General features: G+C 42.8%; 1 protein-coding gene across 1 annotated transcript; it reads right to left on the minus strand.

The window, feature by feature from the left end:
* Positions 1-2,857: 2,857 nt before the first annotated feature.
* LOC121587487 (peptidyl-prolyl cis-trans isomerase C) lies at positions 2,858-9,448 on the minus strand. Its single transcript, XM_041904461.1, has 5 exons — positions 9,140-9,448; positions 5,223-5,336; positions 4,536-4,629; positions 4,040-4,224; positions 2,858-3,873 (listed from the first exon to the last, which is right to left on the minus strand). Exons 1-5 carry the CDS (start codon positions 9,239-9,241, stop codon positions 3,745-3,747), a joined length of 624 nt encoding a protein of 207 aa, XP_041760395.1. The 5' UTR covers positions 9,242-9,448; the 3' UTR covers positions 2,858-3,744.
* Positions 9,449-17,236: the final 7,788 nt, after the last annotated feature.

Consider the following 17,236-nt stretch of genomic DNA (forward strand, 5'->3'; position numbering starts at 1 on the left):
AAAATCACATAGATTTTTAATGAATTTATTTGCAAATTATGGTGGAAAATAAGTATTTGGTCACCTACAAACAAGCAAGATTTCTGGCTCTCACAGACCTGTAACTTCTTCTTTAAGAGGCTCCTCTGTCCTCCACTTGTTACCTGTATTAATGGCACCTGTTTGAACTTGTTATCAGTATAAAAGACACCTGTCCACAACCTCAAACAGTCACACTCCAAACTCCACTATGGCCAAGACCAAAGAGCTGTCAAAGGACACCAGAAACAAAATTGTAGACCTGCACCAGGCTGGGAAGACTGAATCTGCAATAGGTAAGCAGCTTGGTTTGAAGAAATCAACTGTGGGAGCAATTATTAGGAAATGGAAGACATACAAGACCACTGATAATCTCCCCTTGATCTGGGACTCCACGCAAGATCTCACCCCGTGGGGTCAAAATGATCACAAGAACGGTGAGCAAAATCCCAGAACCACACGGGGGGGACCTAGTGAATGACCTGCAGAGAGCTGGGACCAAAGTAACAAAGCCTACCATCAGTAACACACTACGCCGCCAGGGACTCAAATCCTGCAGTGCCAGACGTGTCCCCCTGCTTAAGCCAGTACATGTCCAGGCCCGTCTGAAGTTTGTTAGAGTGCATTTGGATGATCCAGAAGAGGATTGGGAGAATGTCATATGGTCAGATGAAACCAAAATAGAACTTTTTGGTAAAAACTCAACTCGTCGTGTTTGGAGGACAAAGAATGCTGAGTTACATCCAAAGAACACCATACCTACTGTGAAGCATGGGAGTGGAAACATCATGCTTTGGGGCTGTTTTTCTGCAAAGGGACCAGGACGACTGATCCGTGTAAAGGAAAGAATGAATGGGGCCATGTATCGTCAGATTTTGAGTGAAAACCTCCTTCCATCAGCAAGGGCATTGAAGAAACGTGGCTGGGTCTTTCAGCATGACAATGATCCCAAACACACCGCCCGGGCAACGAAGGAGTGCCTTCGTAAGAAGCATTTCAAGGTCCTGGAGTGGCCTAGCCAGTCTCCAGATCTCAACCCCATAGAAAATCTTTGGAGGGAGTTGAAAGTCTGTGTTGCCCAGCGACAGCCCCAAAACATCACTGCTCTAGAGGAGATCTGCATGGAGGAATGGGCCAAAATACCAGCAACAGTGTGTGAAAACCTTGTGAAGACTTACAGAAAACGTTTGACCTGTGTCATTGCCAACAAAGGGTGTATAACAAAGTATTGAGAAACTTTTGTTATTGACCAAATACTTATTTTCCACCATAATTTGCAAATAAATCCATAAAAAATCCTACAATGTGATTTTCTGGATTTTTTTTTCTCATTTTGTCTGTCATAGTTGACGTGTACCTATGATGAAATGACAGGCCTCTCTCATCTTTTTAAGTGGGAGAACTTGCACAATTGGTGGCTGACTAAATACTTTTTTTCCCCACTGTAGATGCATAATACGCGCTATCAAGTCACAACAAGGCTGTTTCAAATGCAGACATCCATGGGCGGCCCGAGAGTTTCAAGTTTAGCCTACAATACAAAACCATTTGTGTCTGTAATTCAGCAGTATGTGACATCCACACAATGTAAACAATATAATCAGATATCGCTAGTTTGTTTTAATAGAGCAGTGAAGTGCATCATTTGAGGCATGCAACAATTGTGAACATTTCTAACATCACCATCTTGATAAAGTAGATATCAAGTGATCTGTATTTGCATTGGTCTGTATGGTTCTATGGTTATATCAGGCTTTCTTTCTGAGATGCTGATTTGTCTGCTCTTGACCTATCCAGTGTACTGTCCCATCATCCTGCACTGATGGTCCTGTGGGAGCCCTGCATGCTGCTCAGTATTGTTGGTAATGAAGCCTGTCATCCCTTCATAGCCTCTCACAGCCATGCAGTGGACAGAGAGCCAACTTCCATCCCATCCCATCTGCAAGGCAGAATGACCCATTCCTGTTGTATTAATTGATGAACTTGTAAGCTGACTCGTAATTAACCTGAGTGTGGAAAAATAGCCATGCAAACAAACACTAGAAAATATACTGAATCATAGCTTGAGACTGAGGTCAATATGAACAAAATAAGAACCAGTACATTCAGACATTCTTACAATAGCATTTTATTGTAGAAAATACACTTGCTGACACTTTCATTTACTATTATTGCATTGCAAATAATTAATGATATGATTGTATATGATATGCTTGTGGATATCTTTGAATGGCGAGCTACTGTTTCTGCTAAGATTGATGAATTTCGAGGTTTTTAAAACAACTATCTATTGATGAAAAATTAAAAAGAAATGTATTCCTGTTTAACATATTGAATAAAGGGCATTTCCATCTAAAAGGATCAATGCGCACGAACATGTGAAGTTCATAGGAGCATGTCAAATTGGGTGTCAAATCAAAGCTAAGAGTCTATATTTTTGAGAAATGAAGGCATATATAAATTTTTTAACAATTTTTCATTTGGACTTTGATTTCTGGTCAAACAGATGGAAAAGTGGTCTTGGACAACATCTACCCAATAATAGCCAGTGTGTAGAATAAAACCCAAATATTCAAAACAAGGATTTTGCATATTTCTACCTTTGTGTACCTATTCAGGATATATCACCATGAAGAGAATGATATTCATATCCATAATTATGCATTTCTGTATAATACAGACCAGGGATCCATGATGTAATTCCGTTACCATAATTCCATTACCAGATGTAAATCCACTTCCTACTGTAGTTTAATAACCAAAATAAATTATTTCAAACTCAACGTGTCATGTCATAGCTGACACCCAATTCTTTCTGCAGACATCTTTGAATCTTAATTATTGGAAAATGTGGTCGCATAAAAAACTGAGGGAGATGTTACTGTAATTTTGTTACCAAACTTTGCATCTGCACAACAGTTTTAGTAAATGTAAGTGTACATTGTTCAAAGTAGTCCTTGTGCATAGAGTTATATGGTTTGTTAAACTTGGAAATCAATGTTTGTTGTTTGGCATACATTTTAAAGTGAACAATCTGAGTCAAAGCGTAATTCGGTTTCAGTGGAAGTGCCCTAAAGTAATCACCAACAATGTCAATTTTTTTTTAGTACTGATATCAATAGAGGTATATTTCTTACCTAAGCACATTAAGAGGAATGCATTGATATAATTTTGCTGTGCAATTGTTTTTGAAATATTAATAACTTTGCAGCTTGCTACTACATCTTCCAGATGAATCCCCACAATTGCATTTCTCATAGATAATAGAAAAACATACTAACCATAACAACGCAACATATTCACAAAGGGAACCTCACTAACATATTCAGACACATTTAACATCATACAGCTGCTGTGATGACATTTGATGCATAACATATGTCAAAATAAGTGAAGTATTGCATACTTTGTGTAGTCGTTTCAACATTGTAAAAACGAAAAGTTGTTTCAGCTTAGCGTGACAAAGTGCTGAGTGGATAGTGCAAATGACATACTGATCATGTTGGCAGTTAATGAGTGTAGGTTAACAAACTATAAACTACATACAACGGTTTTAACATATTCATTGTAAATGACATCTTCTCATCATGATTGAATTCATTGTATTCATTTTGTTAATAGTTAGTATACCCATTAGAGAGCCACGGATATGCTCTAGTAATAAGTAAACATAAACAAACTCTGCATAATATTTATCTGAATACAGTAACACATGTAGTGATAACCCTACCAACCCTCCACATCCACAATAAATGGCTCTTTGACTTCAATCTTCCCACTGTTGACAATGACACACTCTGTATAGGGCAGGTTCCGGTCATTTGTGTCTTGGAGCTCGATGGTGTGAACCACAGACTGAAAAGATTTGAATATGTATTAGTGATGAATTGGACCACTGTGTATAACCTGTGTTTGTGTGTGTATGTGTGAGTGACAGATGCTTTTCCAATGTCTGTGGCCACAAAAACAATTCAAACTCTAACAACTAATTGTGTGCCTCCAGTAGTGTGCCTCCACTTACCATGCCCTCCAGGATCTTCCCAAACACCACGTGCTTCCCGTCCAGCCAAGGAGCCCTGGACGCAGTGATGAAGAACTGGGAGCCGTTGGTGTCTGGGCCCGCGTTGGCCATGCTGACCCAACCAGCTCCCAGGTGCTTCAGCTTGAAGTTCTCATCAGCAAATTGGTTGCCGTAAATGCTTCTACCTGTGCCAGCAAATAAGGAAACAGCATTTAGGGACTGTGTGGTGACAGATGGAGACACTGGGACTGGAGACTATGGGCCCAGGTCAAAAGTAGTGCACTCTACGGGGAATAGGGTGCCCTCTGGGATGGGCCCACTGAGAACTTTAGGGGAGTGTACATAACCACCTTTTCTGCTTTGTTGATGCACTATAAGAAAAGCGCTTTACAAATTAAATGAATTATTATTGTTGTTACTATTCCCAACATTCAACATGAGATCAAATGTCTAAGACAGGTCAAACTCTACATGATCATACTTCAATCTTTCTTACCTCCATTTCCATCTCCAGCTGTGAAGTCACCCCCTTGGATCATGAAGTCCTTGATCACCCGGTGAAACGCACTTCCTTTGTAGCCATATCCTTTCTGCAAAAACAATGATTTTGGAAATTATATGGTTTGTTAAACTTGGAAATCAATGGCATACATTTTAAAGTGAAAAATCTGAGTCAAAGTGTAATTCGGTTTCCGTGGAAGTGCCCTAAAGTAATCACTAGCAATGTCAATGGAGACACTGGAACTGGAGACTATGGGCCCAGGTCAAAAGTAGTGCACTCTATAAGGAATAGGGTGCCCTCTGGGATGGGCCCACTGATTTTGGAAATTCTAATGATTGTATCGTTTATTTATTTGCAAATCTGCAAGAAATACGCTGGTGATCTATTAGCTAGCAACCGTGTGTTAGACTAGGATACTGTAAATCGCACCATATTCCCAACATAGTGCACTACTTTGACAAGAGCCCTATGGGCCCTGGTCAAAAGTACACAATTTAGGGAATAGGGTGCCATTTGGGATGAAGACTGCATGTTCAGTCTACTCTGCCAAAGCAACATCATGTCAACTCTTAAGAAGACCTATGATCTATGGATGGATATTGGTATTCAGATGCTTTCCTCTGTGTTGTTTACTCACACAACAATAACAGGTTTCACACAGACAGCGTACAGTAGGCTTACCTCCCCTGTGGCAAGAGCCACAAAGTTATTCACAGTCAGGGGAACAACATCTCCAAACAGGCCAATCACGATCCGGCCAACTTCATGACCTGCCACAGTGATGTCAAAGAACACCTGGGATAGGGAGACAAACACAAAACATACGAGCTTCAATTATGGATTCATATACTGTAGAGTTACAGTATAATTATACAGTAGAGTTGATAGAGCAGAGTTTGTTGAGAAATGTATAACAGAAGTGATCATATTTGAGTCCTATGATATCTTGGTGAGCTGAAGAAAATGTCTAATCTAGTTGCACAGGCTTGAAGTCACTTTAGCGTAATGGTGGTGGGCACTGGTGGCATATGAGAGTAGAAAAATCAGAAACTTTGAAGTTTGCCTAAATAGGCCCACTTTTTATTTATACACTTATGGATTGTAATTACTTATTATAAACATTTGAATGGCTGAGATATCCCATAAACATAGGCCTACAAGCTGCGTTTATAAAGGATATTTCCCTAAATGGTGCAATGGGGAATGAGTGTAGCATATTATATGGAATATCTAGGCCAGTCATACTCAAATGGCGGCCCAGCTTTCAAACATGATCGACCGGGCGCCGTTTCCCAAGTGCAGCGCAGCCTCTCTCTGTCTATAGCTGTCACGCCCTGGCTCTGGGGACTCTTAAATGTTGAGCCAGGGTGTGGACTTGTTATGTTTAGTTTTCTATGGGTTTTGTTCTAGATCGTTTATTTCTATGTTGGCCAGGGTGGTTCCCAATCAGAGACAGCTGTAGCTCGTTGTCTCTGATTGGGGACAATACTTAGGCAGCCTGTTTTCACCAGTTTATTGTGGGATCTTGTTCCGTTAAGGTTTGTGTTATTAACCTAGGACTTCACGTATCGTTTTGTTGTTTTTGTTCGTGTTGTGTACACTTATTAAAGTATGTACGCCTATCACGCTGCGCCTTGGTCCGCTTCATCATGTATCGATCGTGACACTAGCAGTGGTGATGAAACAACAGCCTGGGGCCACGTCCTATCCAATCGCGTGCATTTATGCAAATGAGTCTCATCCAATCGCATAAATATATGCAAATATCTTTGACAGTGAAAGAAGGTGTTGGGACTTGGAGCAAGCAGCATGCAGACACACACGGAAATACGTCCATCTATAGACATTGTGAATGTGAGGATGGCTTGTTCAAAGAAAATACAAGTTGATAGCGAAAATCGCATTTTCAAAGATGAGTGGACAGACAAGTACGCATTCATTCTCCCCGCAACAAGTTCAAAACCAATGTGCCTGATGTGCTCAGAGTCCGTAGCGCTCGTGAAATGTGCCAATGTGAAGGGCCACTATGACACAAAACACAGTCATTTCGAGCAAACGTATCCCCAAAACACAGAAGTTATTGTGCATTCCCTGACAGCCCAAGAACGTGCAATGGAGTGCTCATTGAGAATAGCTTGGGTTTTGGGAAAACATTTACTGACGCAGAGATGGTTAAAGAATGCATGAGTGGTGGCTGAGACCTTGCTTGATGGTAAACAAAAAGATGAGCTGAAGGAAAAGATCAAACAGATCCCACTGTCAGATTCCACAGCAATGAAAATAACTGAAGACGTGATTTCACAACTTGATGAGGCCATTCAGAATGCACCATACATTTCTTAAGCTGTGGATGAATCAACAGATACCACCGATTATGCCCAGCTTCTGGTATTTGTGAGATTTTATGAAAAAACAAAAAAGGAATTCTGTGAGGATCGGTTGGGTTTAACAACTCTTGAAGCACACACACGAGGAGAGGACATTCAAAGGGATGCTGACAAAAAGGGGGATAGATCTGAAATCAGTGGTTTCCATCACCACAGATGGAGCTCCAGCCATGATAGGAAGAGGGAGGGGACTGGTTGCACGTTTGAAAGAGGACCACCCTGACCTGATATCTTACCACTGCATCATCCACCATCTGTCCTGTGTGCCAGTCTGGGAGAAGTGTATGCTGAGGTCATGACAACAATGATGAAACTGATAAACTTTTTGAGAGCATCATCCCTACAGCATCATCTGCTAAGAGGCTTTCTGACATAGGTTAATGCCAGCTATGATGACTTACTACTGCACAACAATGTCAGATGGCTCAGCAAAGGCAGAGTTTTGGAACAATTTTGGGCCATTCGGGAGGAGATTAAATCTTTCCTATCAGAGCAAGACCGTGAAAAGGCAACTCAGTTTACAGAGTTTTTGGAAGATGTGGAGAAAATGCAAACAGCTGCATTTTTGGCAGACATTACATCACATCTTAATGAGGTCAATGTTAAGCTGCAGGGACAGAACAACACAGTGTGTGATTTGATAACAGCAGTCCGGGCTTTCCAGAGGAAATGTGAGATTTTCAAGACTGATCTCCAGGGAGAACTTGTCTACTTCCCCAATCTTTTGGGGGAAACCCAGGGAGAGAAAGATGTGCCCCAACATGGTGATTTCATACAGAAGCTGATGGATAACTTCAAGGCTCGCTTTGATGACTTTGCTCTTGGAAGACAACTGCTGCTGTTCATACAGAACCCCTTCAGAGGAAGCGAAACAGACCTTCAGATGGGTAAATGTTGCATCACTACAAATGGAGTTGATTGAACTGCAAGAAAATGTGGCTTTGAAAGAGCAGGTTGGTGATTGTGACCCTGTCAGTTTCTGGGGAAAGATGGTGCCCGCAGCTGGTTTCCCTGTTCTAAACAAAATGGAACTACACATCCTGAGTCAGCCTTCTCCACAATTAACATTATTAAAACCAAATACCGCACCAGGCTCACCAATGAACACCTGCACCAGTGTCTTAGAATTGCACTCACACCATTTTTGTTTTGCCAAAGTTCAAAGTATTGGCAGGAGAAAAAAAGTGTAATTTCTCTCATTAGTCATTGATGCAAGGCCCAGAGTGACTTGTGCATGCATGGAACACAGTCTGTGCACTCAGATTTTCTTTTCTATTGGACTCTCTGTTGTTTTCCATAAAATGTGCACTTTAGTTTATTATTATTATTTATTCAATTAAGAGAAATGCAAGGCCCATGTACATTGGCTCAGTGACTTTTTTGAATACAGATTACTATGCAACCACTTTTGTTCTTCAGCAATGTTGTCACAAATGTGCACTTTATTATATTTTTATAAAAAGAGAAACCATTCATTTTTTAAATCCTTTTTGTTGTACTAATTTCTTAAATCTTTGAAGCAGCATGACAAATAGTAATAGCCTACTTACTACTACAGTGCAGCCTGTACAATGCACATTTTCACAGTCAAAATAAAGAAGTTGTTTGTAATTCATTAAAATGTATCTAATTTAATGCATTTAATAGTAGTCCTGAAAACATTTGATATAAAACCATGTATCCCAAATCATAATATGGGCAATGGTAAATGTGTTACTATGCTGTACTAGAGCACCGATAAATGACAATATCTATTCTATCAGGAACTTTCCCACTTAGGAAATGTGTGTGACTGGACCTTCTAAAATTGTCTTTGAATACCCCTTACCTAGGCTATTATAGTCCGACTCCTTCCATTCCATGCCTTGGCCATTTGGCAGTAGCCAGCCTACTTGTATAAAAAATAAATACATAAAAATAGGCTATGTTGAGTTTAATCTCCGGTTAACTAATCCTGGCTCCTGAAATTGTATGCCTAGGCTACTATGTCGATACATGTAAGCTACCAAGACATTTAACGTTAGAATGGGATAAATGCAATGTGCTGTTATTGCGCTTCACCGGTTATGAACACCTAGGCTCTCGTGCTATGTATTCAACACCGCAGCTGTTCTTTGAAGGCTTCCATCAAATTCCCCAGTGATGCAAGCCTGTGTTTGTGTATGCTCCGACGTCGCATAAAATAACACGATAGCACGATGCTCTACAAACCTTTTCGGTCACTTTAGGTCCAACCCTTCCTCTAGAACATCCGACGTTTTCTGAAAACGCAAGAGCCAAGAAAACGAAGCAGGACATCATTTGCGGCTCCATCTTGCAGAAACAAAACAAATAATAAACTCAGCGCGTCAAAGACGCTAGAAAAAAGCGTCCTTCCAGCATGATAAAACCCTACTCCAAATTGGACAGTGTTTTAGCGGAGAGGTTGGCTTTAGAATGAAGCCCAACCTATGCTTCAACTCAGTGAGAAATGGCGGAGATAGATGCCGCGGAGCGCTCCTCAAACAGCCTACCATCCGACAGTACATTCTGTATAATTTCGGGTTAAAACAGCTTTACCAATCCTTCAAAGCCGTTTAGGGTCCTCGTGTGTCTCGATCAGGAACTGCGCCCTCTGACAATTTTGGAGACATTACAATTGCACTGTGGTTTGAGGTTAGGCTACACATCCAGCATCTGAATTACAAATCAGCCTTTAACTAGATAAATCATGTTTCTAGTCTATTGCATAGTTACAATGTGTAACCATTGATGTCCCAGGACCAGGATTGGTAATCACTGTTGAAGTGTATAGTTGTAATACATACATGCAGACAGAGCATCATTCAAAGACTGGAGTTTGATACTCCTGGTATTGGATATGACTGAAAAATAATCTCACAGACATTCATACCTGAACTGCACCTTTATTTGCCAAGGTAGAGTACATGATCAGTGAATATAGTCAATGTACAGGCTACAATGTGGGGATCTCATGCATGGTAATAACTACATGTATATACGACGTGCATCCTTGGCACAAAGTTATATTATATTCTACTCAATCCATAGGCTTCATTAATGTCATTCAGACTGTTTTGAAGTTGATACAACCGGCTATGATAGCTGAGGTTCATAGCTAGGTTCTGAACTAATATTTATACCTAACGTTTTAGGGTCCATACACAGATCGGCTTCATAGCTAGCTACACATCCATAGGCATACAGGTATATATATATTTTTTCTCACCTTTATTTAACCAGATAAGCCAGTTGAGAACAAGTTCTCATTTACAACTGCGACCTGGCCAAGATAAAGCAAAGCAGTGCGATAAAAACAACAACACAGAGTTACATATGGGGTAAAACAAAACATAAAGTCAAAAATACAACAGTAAATATATATACAGTGTGTGCAAATGTAGCAAGTTATAGAGGTAAGGCAATAAATAGGCCATAGTGCAAAATAATTACAATTAGTATTAACACTGGAATGATAGATGTGCAAGAGATGATGTGCAAATAGAGATACTGGGGTGCAAATGAGCAAAATAAATAACAATATGGGAATGAGGTAGTTGGTTGGGCTAATTTCAGATGGGCTGTGTACAGTTGCAGTGATCGGTAAGGTGCTCTGACAACTGATGCTTAAAGTTAGTGAGAGAGATAAGAGTCTCCAGCTTCAGAGATTTTTGCAGTTCGTTCCAGTCATTGGCAGCAGAGAACTGGAAGGAATGGCGGCCAAAGGAGGTGTTGGCTTTGGGGATGACCAGTGAGATATACCTGCTGGAGCGCATACAACGGGTGGGTGTTGCTATGGTGACCAATGAGCTAAGATAAGGAGGGGATTTTCCTAGCAGTGATTTATAGATGGCCTGGAGCCAGTGGGTTTGGTGACGAATATGTAGTGAGGACCAGCCAACAAGAGCGTAGAGGTCACAGTGGTGGGTAGTATATGGGGCTTTGGTGACAAAACGGATGGCACTGTGATAGACTACATCCAATTTGCTGAGTAGAGTGTTGGAGGCTATTTTGTAAATGACATCGCCGAAGTCAAGGATCGGTAGGATAGTCAGATTTACGAGGGCATGTTTGGCAGCATGAGTGAAGGAGGCTTTGTTGTGAAATAGGAAGCCGATTCTAGATTTAACTTTGGATTGGAGATGCATAATGTGAGTCTGGAAGGAGAGTTTACAGTCTAACCAGACACCTAGGTATTTGTAGTTGTCCACATACTCTAGGTCAGTTGAGAGTAGTGATTCTAGTCAGGTGGGCGGGTGCCAGCAGCGTTCGATTGAAGAGCATGCATTTAGTTTTACTTGTGTTTAAGAGCAGTTGGAGGCTACGGAAGGAGTGTTGTATGGCATTGAAGCTTGTTTGGAGGTTTGTTAACACAGTGTTCAATGAAGGGTCAGATGTATACAACATGGTGTCGTCTGCATAGAGGTGGATCTGAGAATCACCGGCAGCAAGAGTGACATCATTGATATACACAGAGAAAAGAGTCGGCCCAATAATTGAACCCTGTGGCACCCCCATAGAGACTTCCATAGGTCCAGACAACAGGCCCTCCGATTTGACACATTGAACTCTATCTGAGAAGTAGTTGGTGAACCAGGCGAGGTAGTCATTTGAGAAACCAAGGCTATTTAGTCTGCCAATAAGAATGCGGTGGTTGACAGAGTCGAAAGCCTTGGCCAGGTCGATGAAGAAGGTGCACAGTACTGTCATTTATCGATCGCGATTATAATATCATTTAAGACCTTGAGCGTGGCTGAGGTGCACCCATGACCAGCTCGGAAACCGGATTGCATAGCGGAGAAGGTACGGTGTGATTCGAAATGGTCGGTGATCTGTTTGTTAACTTGGCTTTCAAAAACTTTCAAAAGGCAGGGCAGGATGGATATAGGTCTGTAACAGTTTGGATCTAGAGTGTCACCCCCTTTGAAGAGGGGGATGACCGCGGCAGCTTTCCAATCTTTTGGGATCACAGACGATACGAAAGAGAGGTTGAACAGGCTAGTAATAGGGGTTGCGACAATTTCGGCGGCTAATTTTAGAAAGAAAAGGTCCAGATTGTCTAGCCCAGATGATTTGTAGGGGTCCAGATTGAGAGGAAAGCACTTTTAAAGAACAACCAGGCATCCTCTATTGACGGAATGAGATCGATATCCATCCAGGATACCTGGGCCAGGTGAATTAGGAAGGCCTGCTCGCTAAAGTGTTTTAGGGAGCGTTTGACAGTGATGAAGGGTGGTCGTTTGACCGCGGACCCGTTATGGACGCAGGCAATAAGGCAGTGATCGCTGAGATCCTGGTTGAAGACAGGGGAGGTGTATTTAGAGGGTAAGTTAGTTAGGATGATATCTATAAGGGTGCCCATGTTTACGGATTTAGGGTTGTACCTGGTAGGTTCCTTGATAATTTGTGTGAGATTGAGGGCATCTAGTTTGGATTGTAGGATGGCCGGGGTGTTAAGCATATCCCAGTTTAGGTCACCAAGCAGTATGAACTCTGAGGATAGATGGGGGGCAATGAATTCACATATGGTGTCCAGGGCACAGCTGGGGGCTGAGGGGGTTCTGTAGCAAGCGGCAACAGTGAGAGACTTATTTCTGGAAAGGTCGATTTTTAGAAGTAGGAGCTCAAACTGTTTGGGCACAGACCTGGATAGTATGATAGAGCTCTGCAGGCTATCTCTACAGTAGATAGCAACTCCACCCCCTTTGGCAGTTGTAGTTGGGGATGGACATTTCTGAATTTTTGGTGGCCTTCCTAAGCCAGCATTTAGACACTGCTAGAACATCAGGGTTGGCGGAGTGTGCTAACGCAGTGAATAACTCAATCTTAGGGAGGAGGCTTCTGATGTTAATATGCAAAAAAACAATGCTTTTACGGTTACAGAAGTCAACAAATGATAGCTCCTGGGGAGTAGGAGTGATACTGGGGGCTGCAGGGCCTGAGTTAACCTCTACATCACCAGAGGAACAGAGGAGGAATAGAATAAGGATACGGCTAAAGGCTTTAAGAACTGGTCTTCTAGTGCGTTGGGGACAGAGAGTAAAGGGGGCAGATTTCCGGGTGTTGTAGAATAGATTCAGGGCATTATGTACAGACAAGGATATGGACGGATATGAGCACAGTGGAGGTAAACCTAAGCGTTGGGTAACAATGAAAGAGATAGCATCACTGGAGGCACCGATTGAACCGGTCTCCGTGTGTATGGGGGGTGGAACAAAGGAGCTATTTGAGGCAGTTTGAGAGGGACTTGGGGCTTTACAGTGAAATTGTATAATAAGAACTAACTGGAACAGCAATAGGCAAGGCATTTTGACATGGGAGAGAGGCATAAAGCAATCACAGGTGTTATTTGAGAGAGCTAAGACAACAATTGGTAATGGCGATGAACGTTTGGGCTGAGGCTAAACAGATAAACAGGACAGGGTACCGTGTAAAGGAACAGTCCAGCAGGCATCAGCTGTGCAGCTGAGTGATCATAAGGTCCAGTGAACAGCAATATGTGAATTGGTGCTACAGCACAGGCTAGCAGGAAGCACGGCTGTTGTTTGCGTGTGCTAGCGGGCCGGGGCTAGCAGATGGATCTTCGTGGTTGTCGCAACGGGAAGTCTGTTGAAACCACAGACGATTACGTCGGCAGACCAGTCCGGTTGACAGAGAGGTAGATAGCCGGGAGATGGGCCTGACTCGAGGCTAGCTCAAGGCTGATTATCCTCCACTGCACAATAAGCACAATAAGCAAGAAAATAGTTAGTTAGCTACGTTACTTCAACTGCATTTGATGGCAAATATCAGCAAGGCAAGCTTACAAAACTGTACATTCAATTCACAGTAAATGCTTTAGCTAGTTAGATTCTTTACATCCACTGTTTCACAAGACAACAGCCTGGTTTGCTGGATGTTTCAGGAGTCCCTAAAACATTAAACAACCAGAATTACAGTGTCATACTTATGTCACAACGCTAATGAAAGCTAGCCAGCTAGCTGGCTAATGTTAGCTAGTCAGCTATCTTGCTAAATAGCGATTTTCGCAAATTAACTTTATGTCAAAAAAATAGGCATAAACGTTTGTCTCTACAGTAACTAACATACTGTACATTTTTTGCATGATTCGTTATGACATTATAATTACATACATTTGCTTCCATTCTAGCTAATTTTCCCCAAACATCGGACACCCCCTAACTTTGGACACTCTCTAGCGGTTGGATGACTAATTCACCTCGAGCTCAACATTTAAATGGACAGGAAAATAACGGTAAGTTTGGCGACTAAAGACACCCTTCTAGCTAGCTGACCACCAATTTCCAGTGCAATTTATGTAAGTTAAGTTAGGTTTTGAGAGTTTTCAAAAAAGTTATATATGTACACATTTTGTGGGACACGCTGCATATTGTATAGGCTGATAAAATACGCCGACAAAATACGCAGGTATTTGGTGTTCTATGTATTTATGTATGTAGATTGCTGGACTGACTGTTCTCAATGTGTGTGATGTAAATGTGGATGTGTATGGTGATGCCAAAACAAACATTTTCATCCTGGATGGACAATTATATATTCTATTCTATTGTAGGTTTCGGCACCCAGGGGAAACAATCCCACCACTGGGGAAGAGGTGGTGGGAAATGTTCAGGAGGAAGCACAAGAACCTGAGCATGAGGAGGCCGGACACCCTGGACAGGGGGAGAGCTGAGTGTGCCATACGTCCGACGATTGACACCTTCTTCACTTCTTATGAAAAGCACATGGAGGAGAGTGGGTTGAGGGAGAAACCCAGACAAATCTATCTGCGATGAGTCTGGGTTTCGTAGCGACCAGAGCAGGCACAAAGTGCTGGCTCCCCGGGGCGCAAAACACGTGTACCAACAGGCTCCGGTGACCAAGGAGCACATCACAGTGCTGGCCTGCTTCAACGCAGCTGGGGAGGATGTCACCCCATTTATCATCTACCCCAAATGTTTTCCCGGCGGCCACTACACACTGGGAGGCCCCCCCACAAGCCTTGTATGGACGGTCAAACAGTGGCTACATTGATGGGGACCTGTTCAGGAAGTGGTTTCAGCACTTCATTAAGCATGCAGTGAAAGAGCGCCCACTCCTTCTCCTATTCGATGGGCACAAGAGCCATATGGACCCGGAGGTTCTCGCAGCGGCACTAAGGGAAGGGGTTATACTTATTTGTCTTCCACCACACTGCACTCATGTCCTGCAGCCGCTGGACGTGGCATACTTTAGCCCTTTAAAGGCTGTTCTCCAAGGTAGCTGGAGACCTTAGCCATTTTGACCACTCCTACATGGTAAACAAATCAGAATTTGCCAGAGTATTCCGCTACCTGTACCAGCGCTGCAAGGACATGCGCTATGTGGTGGAATGGTTTAAGAAGTGTGGCCTCTTCCCTTTTGACCCTTCAGCCATTGAAGGGTCCCGTTTTAATGCCGTCTCGGTCCCTACCGGGTCCCACCACCGCCTTTCCTGGAACCAGCAGCACTGTGCCGTCCATCAGCACCTCCTCCCCAGTGACCACAGGAGGACCCTCAGCCCCTGCTCCAGTCCCAGCCCCTGCTCCAGTCCCAGCCCCTGCTCCAGTCCCAGCCCTAGCTCTAGAAGAGCACCCCCTAATAGAGGGGGGGCTGATAGCGAAGGACCTGGGGCACATCCTTACTGGCCTGAAGTATCGGCTAGACCGATACAGAAGACTCCCTGTGGTCGCCACATGCCTCACCGGGGAGGAATACATGTGTCAGTGGCAGGAGAGGGGTGAGAAGCAGAGGGCCGAGGCAGAGGAGAAAGAGCGTCGGGCAGCCCTCAGTACACAGAGGGCACAGGAGAGGGCTGCCATGAATGAGACCATTGACGCCATCGCCTCTGCTGGACCCCCTGCTGGAACCACTCCTGACAGCTGCATCACCACTGCCAGTGCCTCCCAGTGTGCAACACCTGTAGGAGCCGCCAGAGTCCCCAGCTGCAGAAAAAGGCCACGTGCCTACTCTCCCGGCCACACCATCGTCGGCCCCTCAACCCCACCATTACAAACACCAGCTCCTCCAAGCCATTGTCTGCGGTTTTGTCCACCACCACCACGATGCACACCACCCCCCCTGTCTGTCACCACCAACACGCCTCCTCTGGACCAACTGCCTCCTCCGTCTCCCCTGGTCACACCACCATTGCAGCCTCGTCTGGTGTCCCTGCCCCCTGCAATTTGAATACAGCCACCTCCACAGGTAAACACATGTTAAATTATGAAAATATGACTGTTTGTTATTTACATTTACATTTTAGTCATTTAGCAGACGCTCTTATCCAGAGCGACTTACAGTTAGTGAGTGCATACATATTCATACTATCTGTTTTATAAAACAGCAATGTAAAAAAAAGAAATCTCTCTTTACATATCTACAGTCCATAGCACCAGCCCTCAAGTCATCTCCACCTCCTCCAAAACTTCTGCAGCTTCCTCCAGAGATATTGATGTAAAAAAGTTGAAAAGGGTTTTCATGAAACATGCTCTGTCTAACAATACTTTTTCTCAAACTGCAGCACAGAAAAGGAAGAGAAAAGCTCCACCGGACACCTCTGTCACGCCACCCATGGCACCACTCTCAGGTACTGCATAATCAGTTTTTCTCTCTCTGTTGTATCAATTACTATTGTTGTTGAATAACTTTTACATTTTGCAAAACCATGTTAATCAATTGTATTATTATTATATATAAAAGAAGACACCACCTGCTGTGCTCGCTGCGGGGAGCATGATCCGCCTACAAGCTCCCCTCAGGAGTGTAGATCCGAGGTGCCATGGGTATGCTGTGACTTCTGCCAGCACTGGTTCCACTGCAGGTATGTGCAGTTGGATCCAGAGGTAGCGGTGGAGCTGGATTTGTATTGTGATTTTTGTGACAATATAGGGATGGAGGTCGAGATTTAATTGTTTGTTTTGTTTGTGTTCATATGAAATTATTTATTTGTACAAAAAAAACATATTTAAAATATAATATATATATTTATTCAACCCATCTTGTGTATTTCTTCCTTTACTTTCCAAGTGCATCTCTGCAACACAAACTCCAACAGTGTTTTCATTGTTTATGTCAATGCACATTACTGAAATTAAAGTTTTATTTGATGTAAATTATTCATACTCATTCAAAACATAAGATCTGTAAAACAAATGATGATACATTATTTGGTTACAACACTGAATATGTTGGTGAAGAACCATTTAAGAGTCCACAGGAGGGCACACTGGGCTACGCAATGAAAAGTTGACAGGCAAGTCATACATTTTTACCGGAAGGCTAGCCAAC

This window comes from Coregonus clupeaformis, chromosome 18, assembly GCF_020615455.1.
Source record: "Coregonus clupeaformis isolate EN_2021a chromosome 18, ASM2061545v1, whole genome shotgun sequence".
NCBI lineage: Eukaryota > Metazoa > Chordata > Actinopteri > Salmoniformes > Salmonidae > Coregonus > Coregonus clupeaformis.

Bases quoted from the DNA above. Each gene is read 5' to 3' on its own strand.
- LOC121587487 (XM_041904461.1), bottom strand. From the start codon at position 9,241: ATGGAGCCGCAAATGATGTCCTGCTTCGTTTTCTTGGCTCTTGCGTTT. The intron at 4,630-5,222 runs GTAAGCCTACTG...TTGTTTTTGCAG, and splicing joins TGGCTCTTGCCACAGGGGAG to AAAGGATATGGCTACAAAGG. The intron at 3,874-4,039 runs GTAAGTGGAGGC...AAATCTTTTCAG, and splicing joins GGAAGATCCTGGAGGGCATG to TCTGTGGTTCACACCATCGA.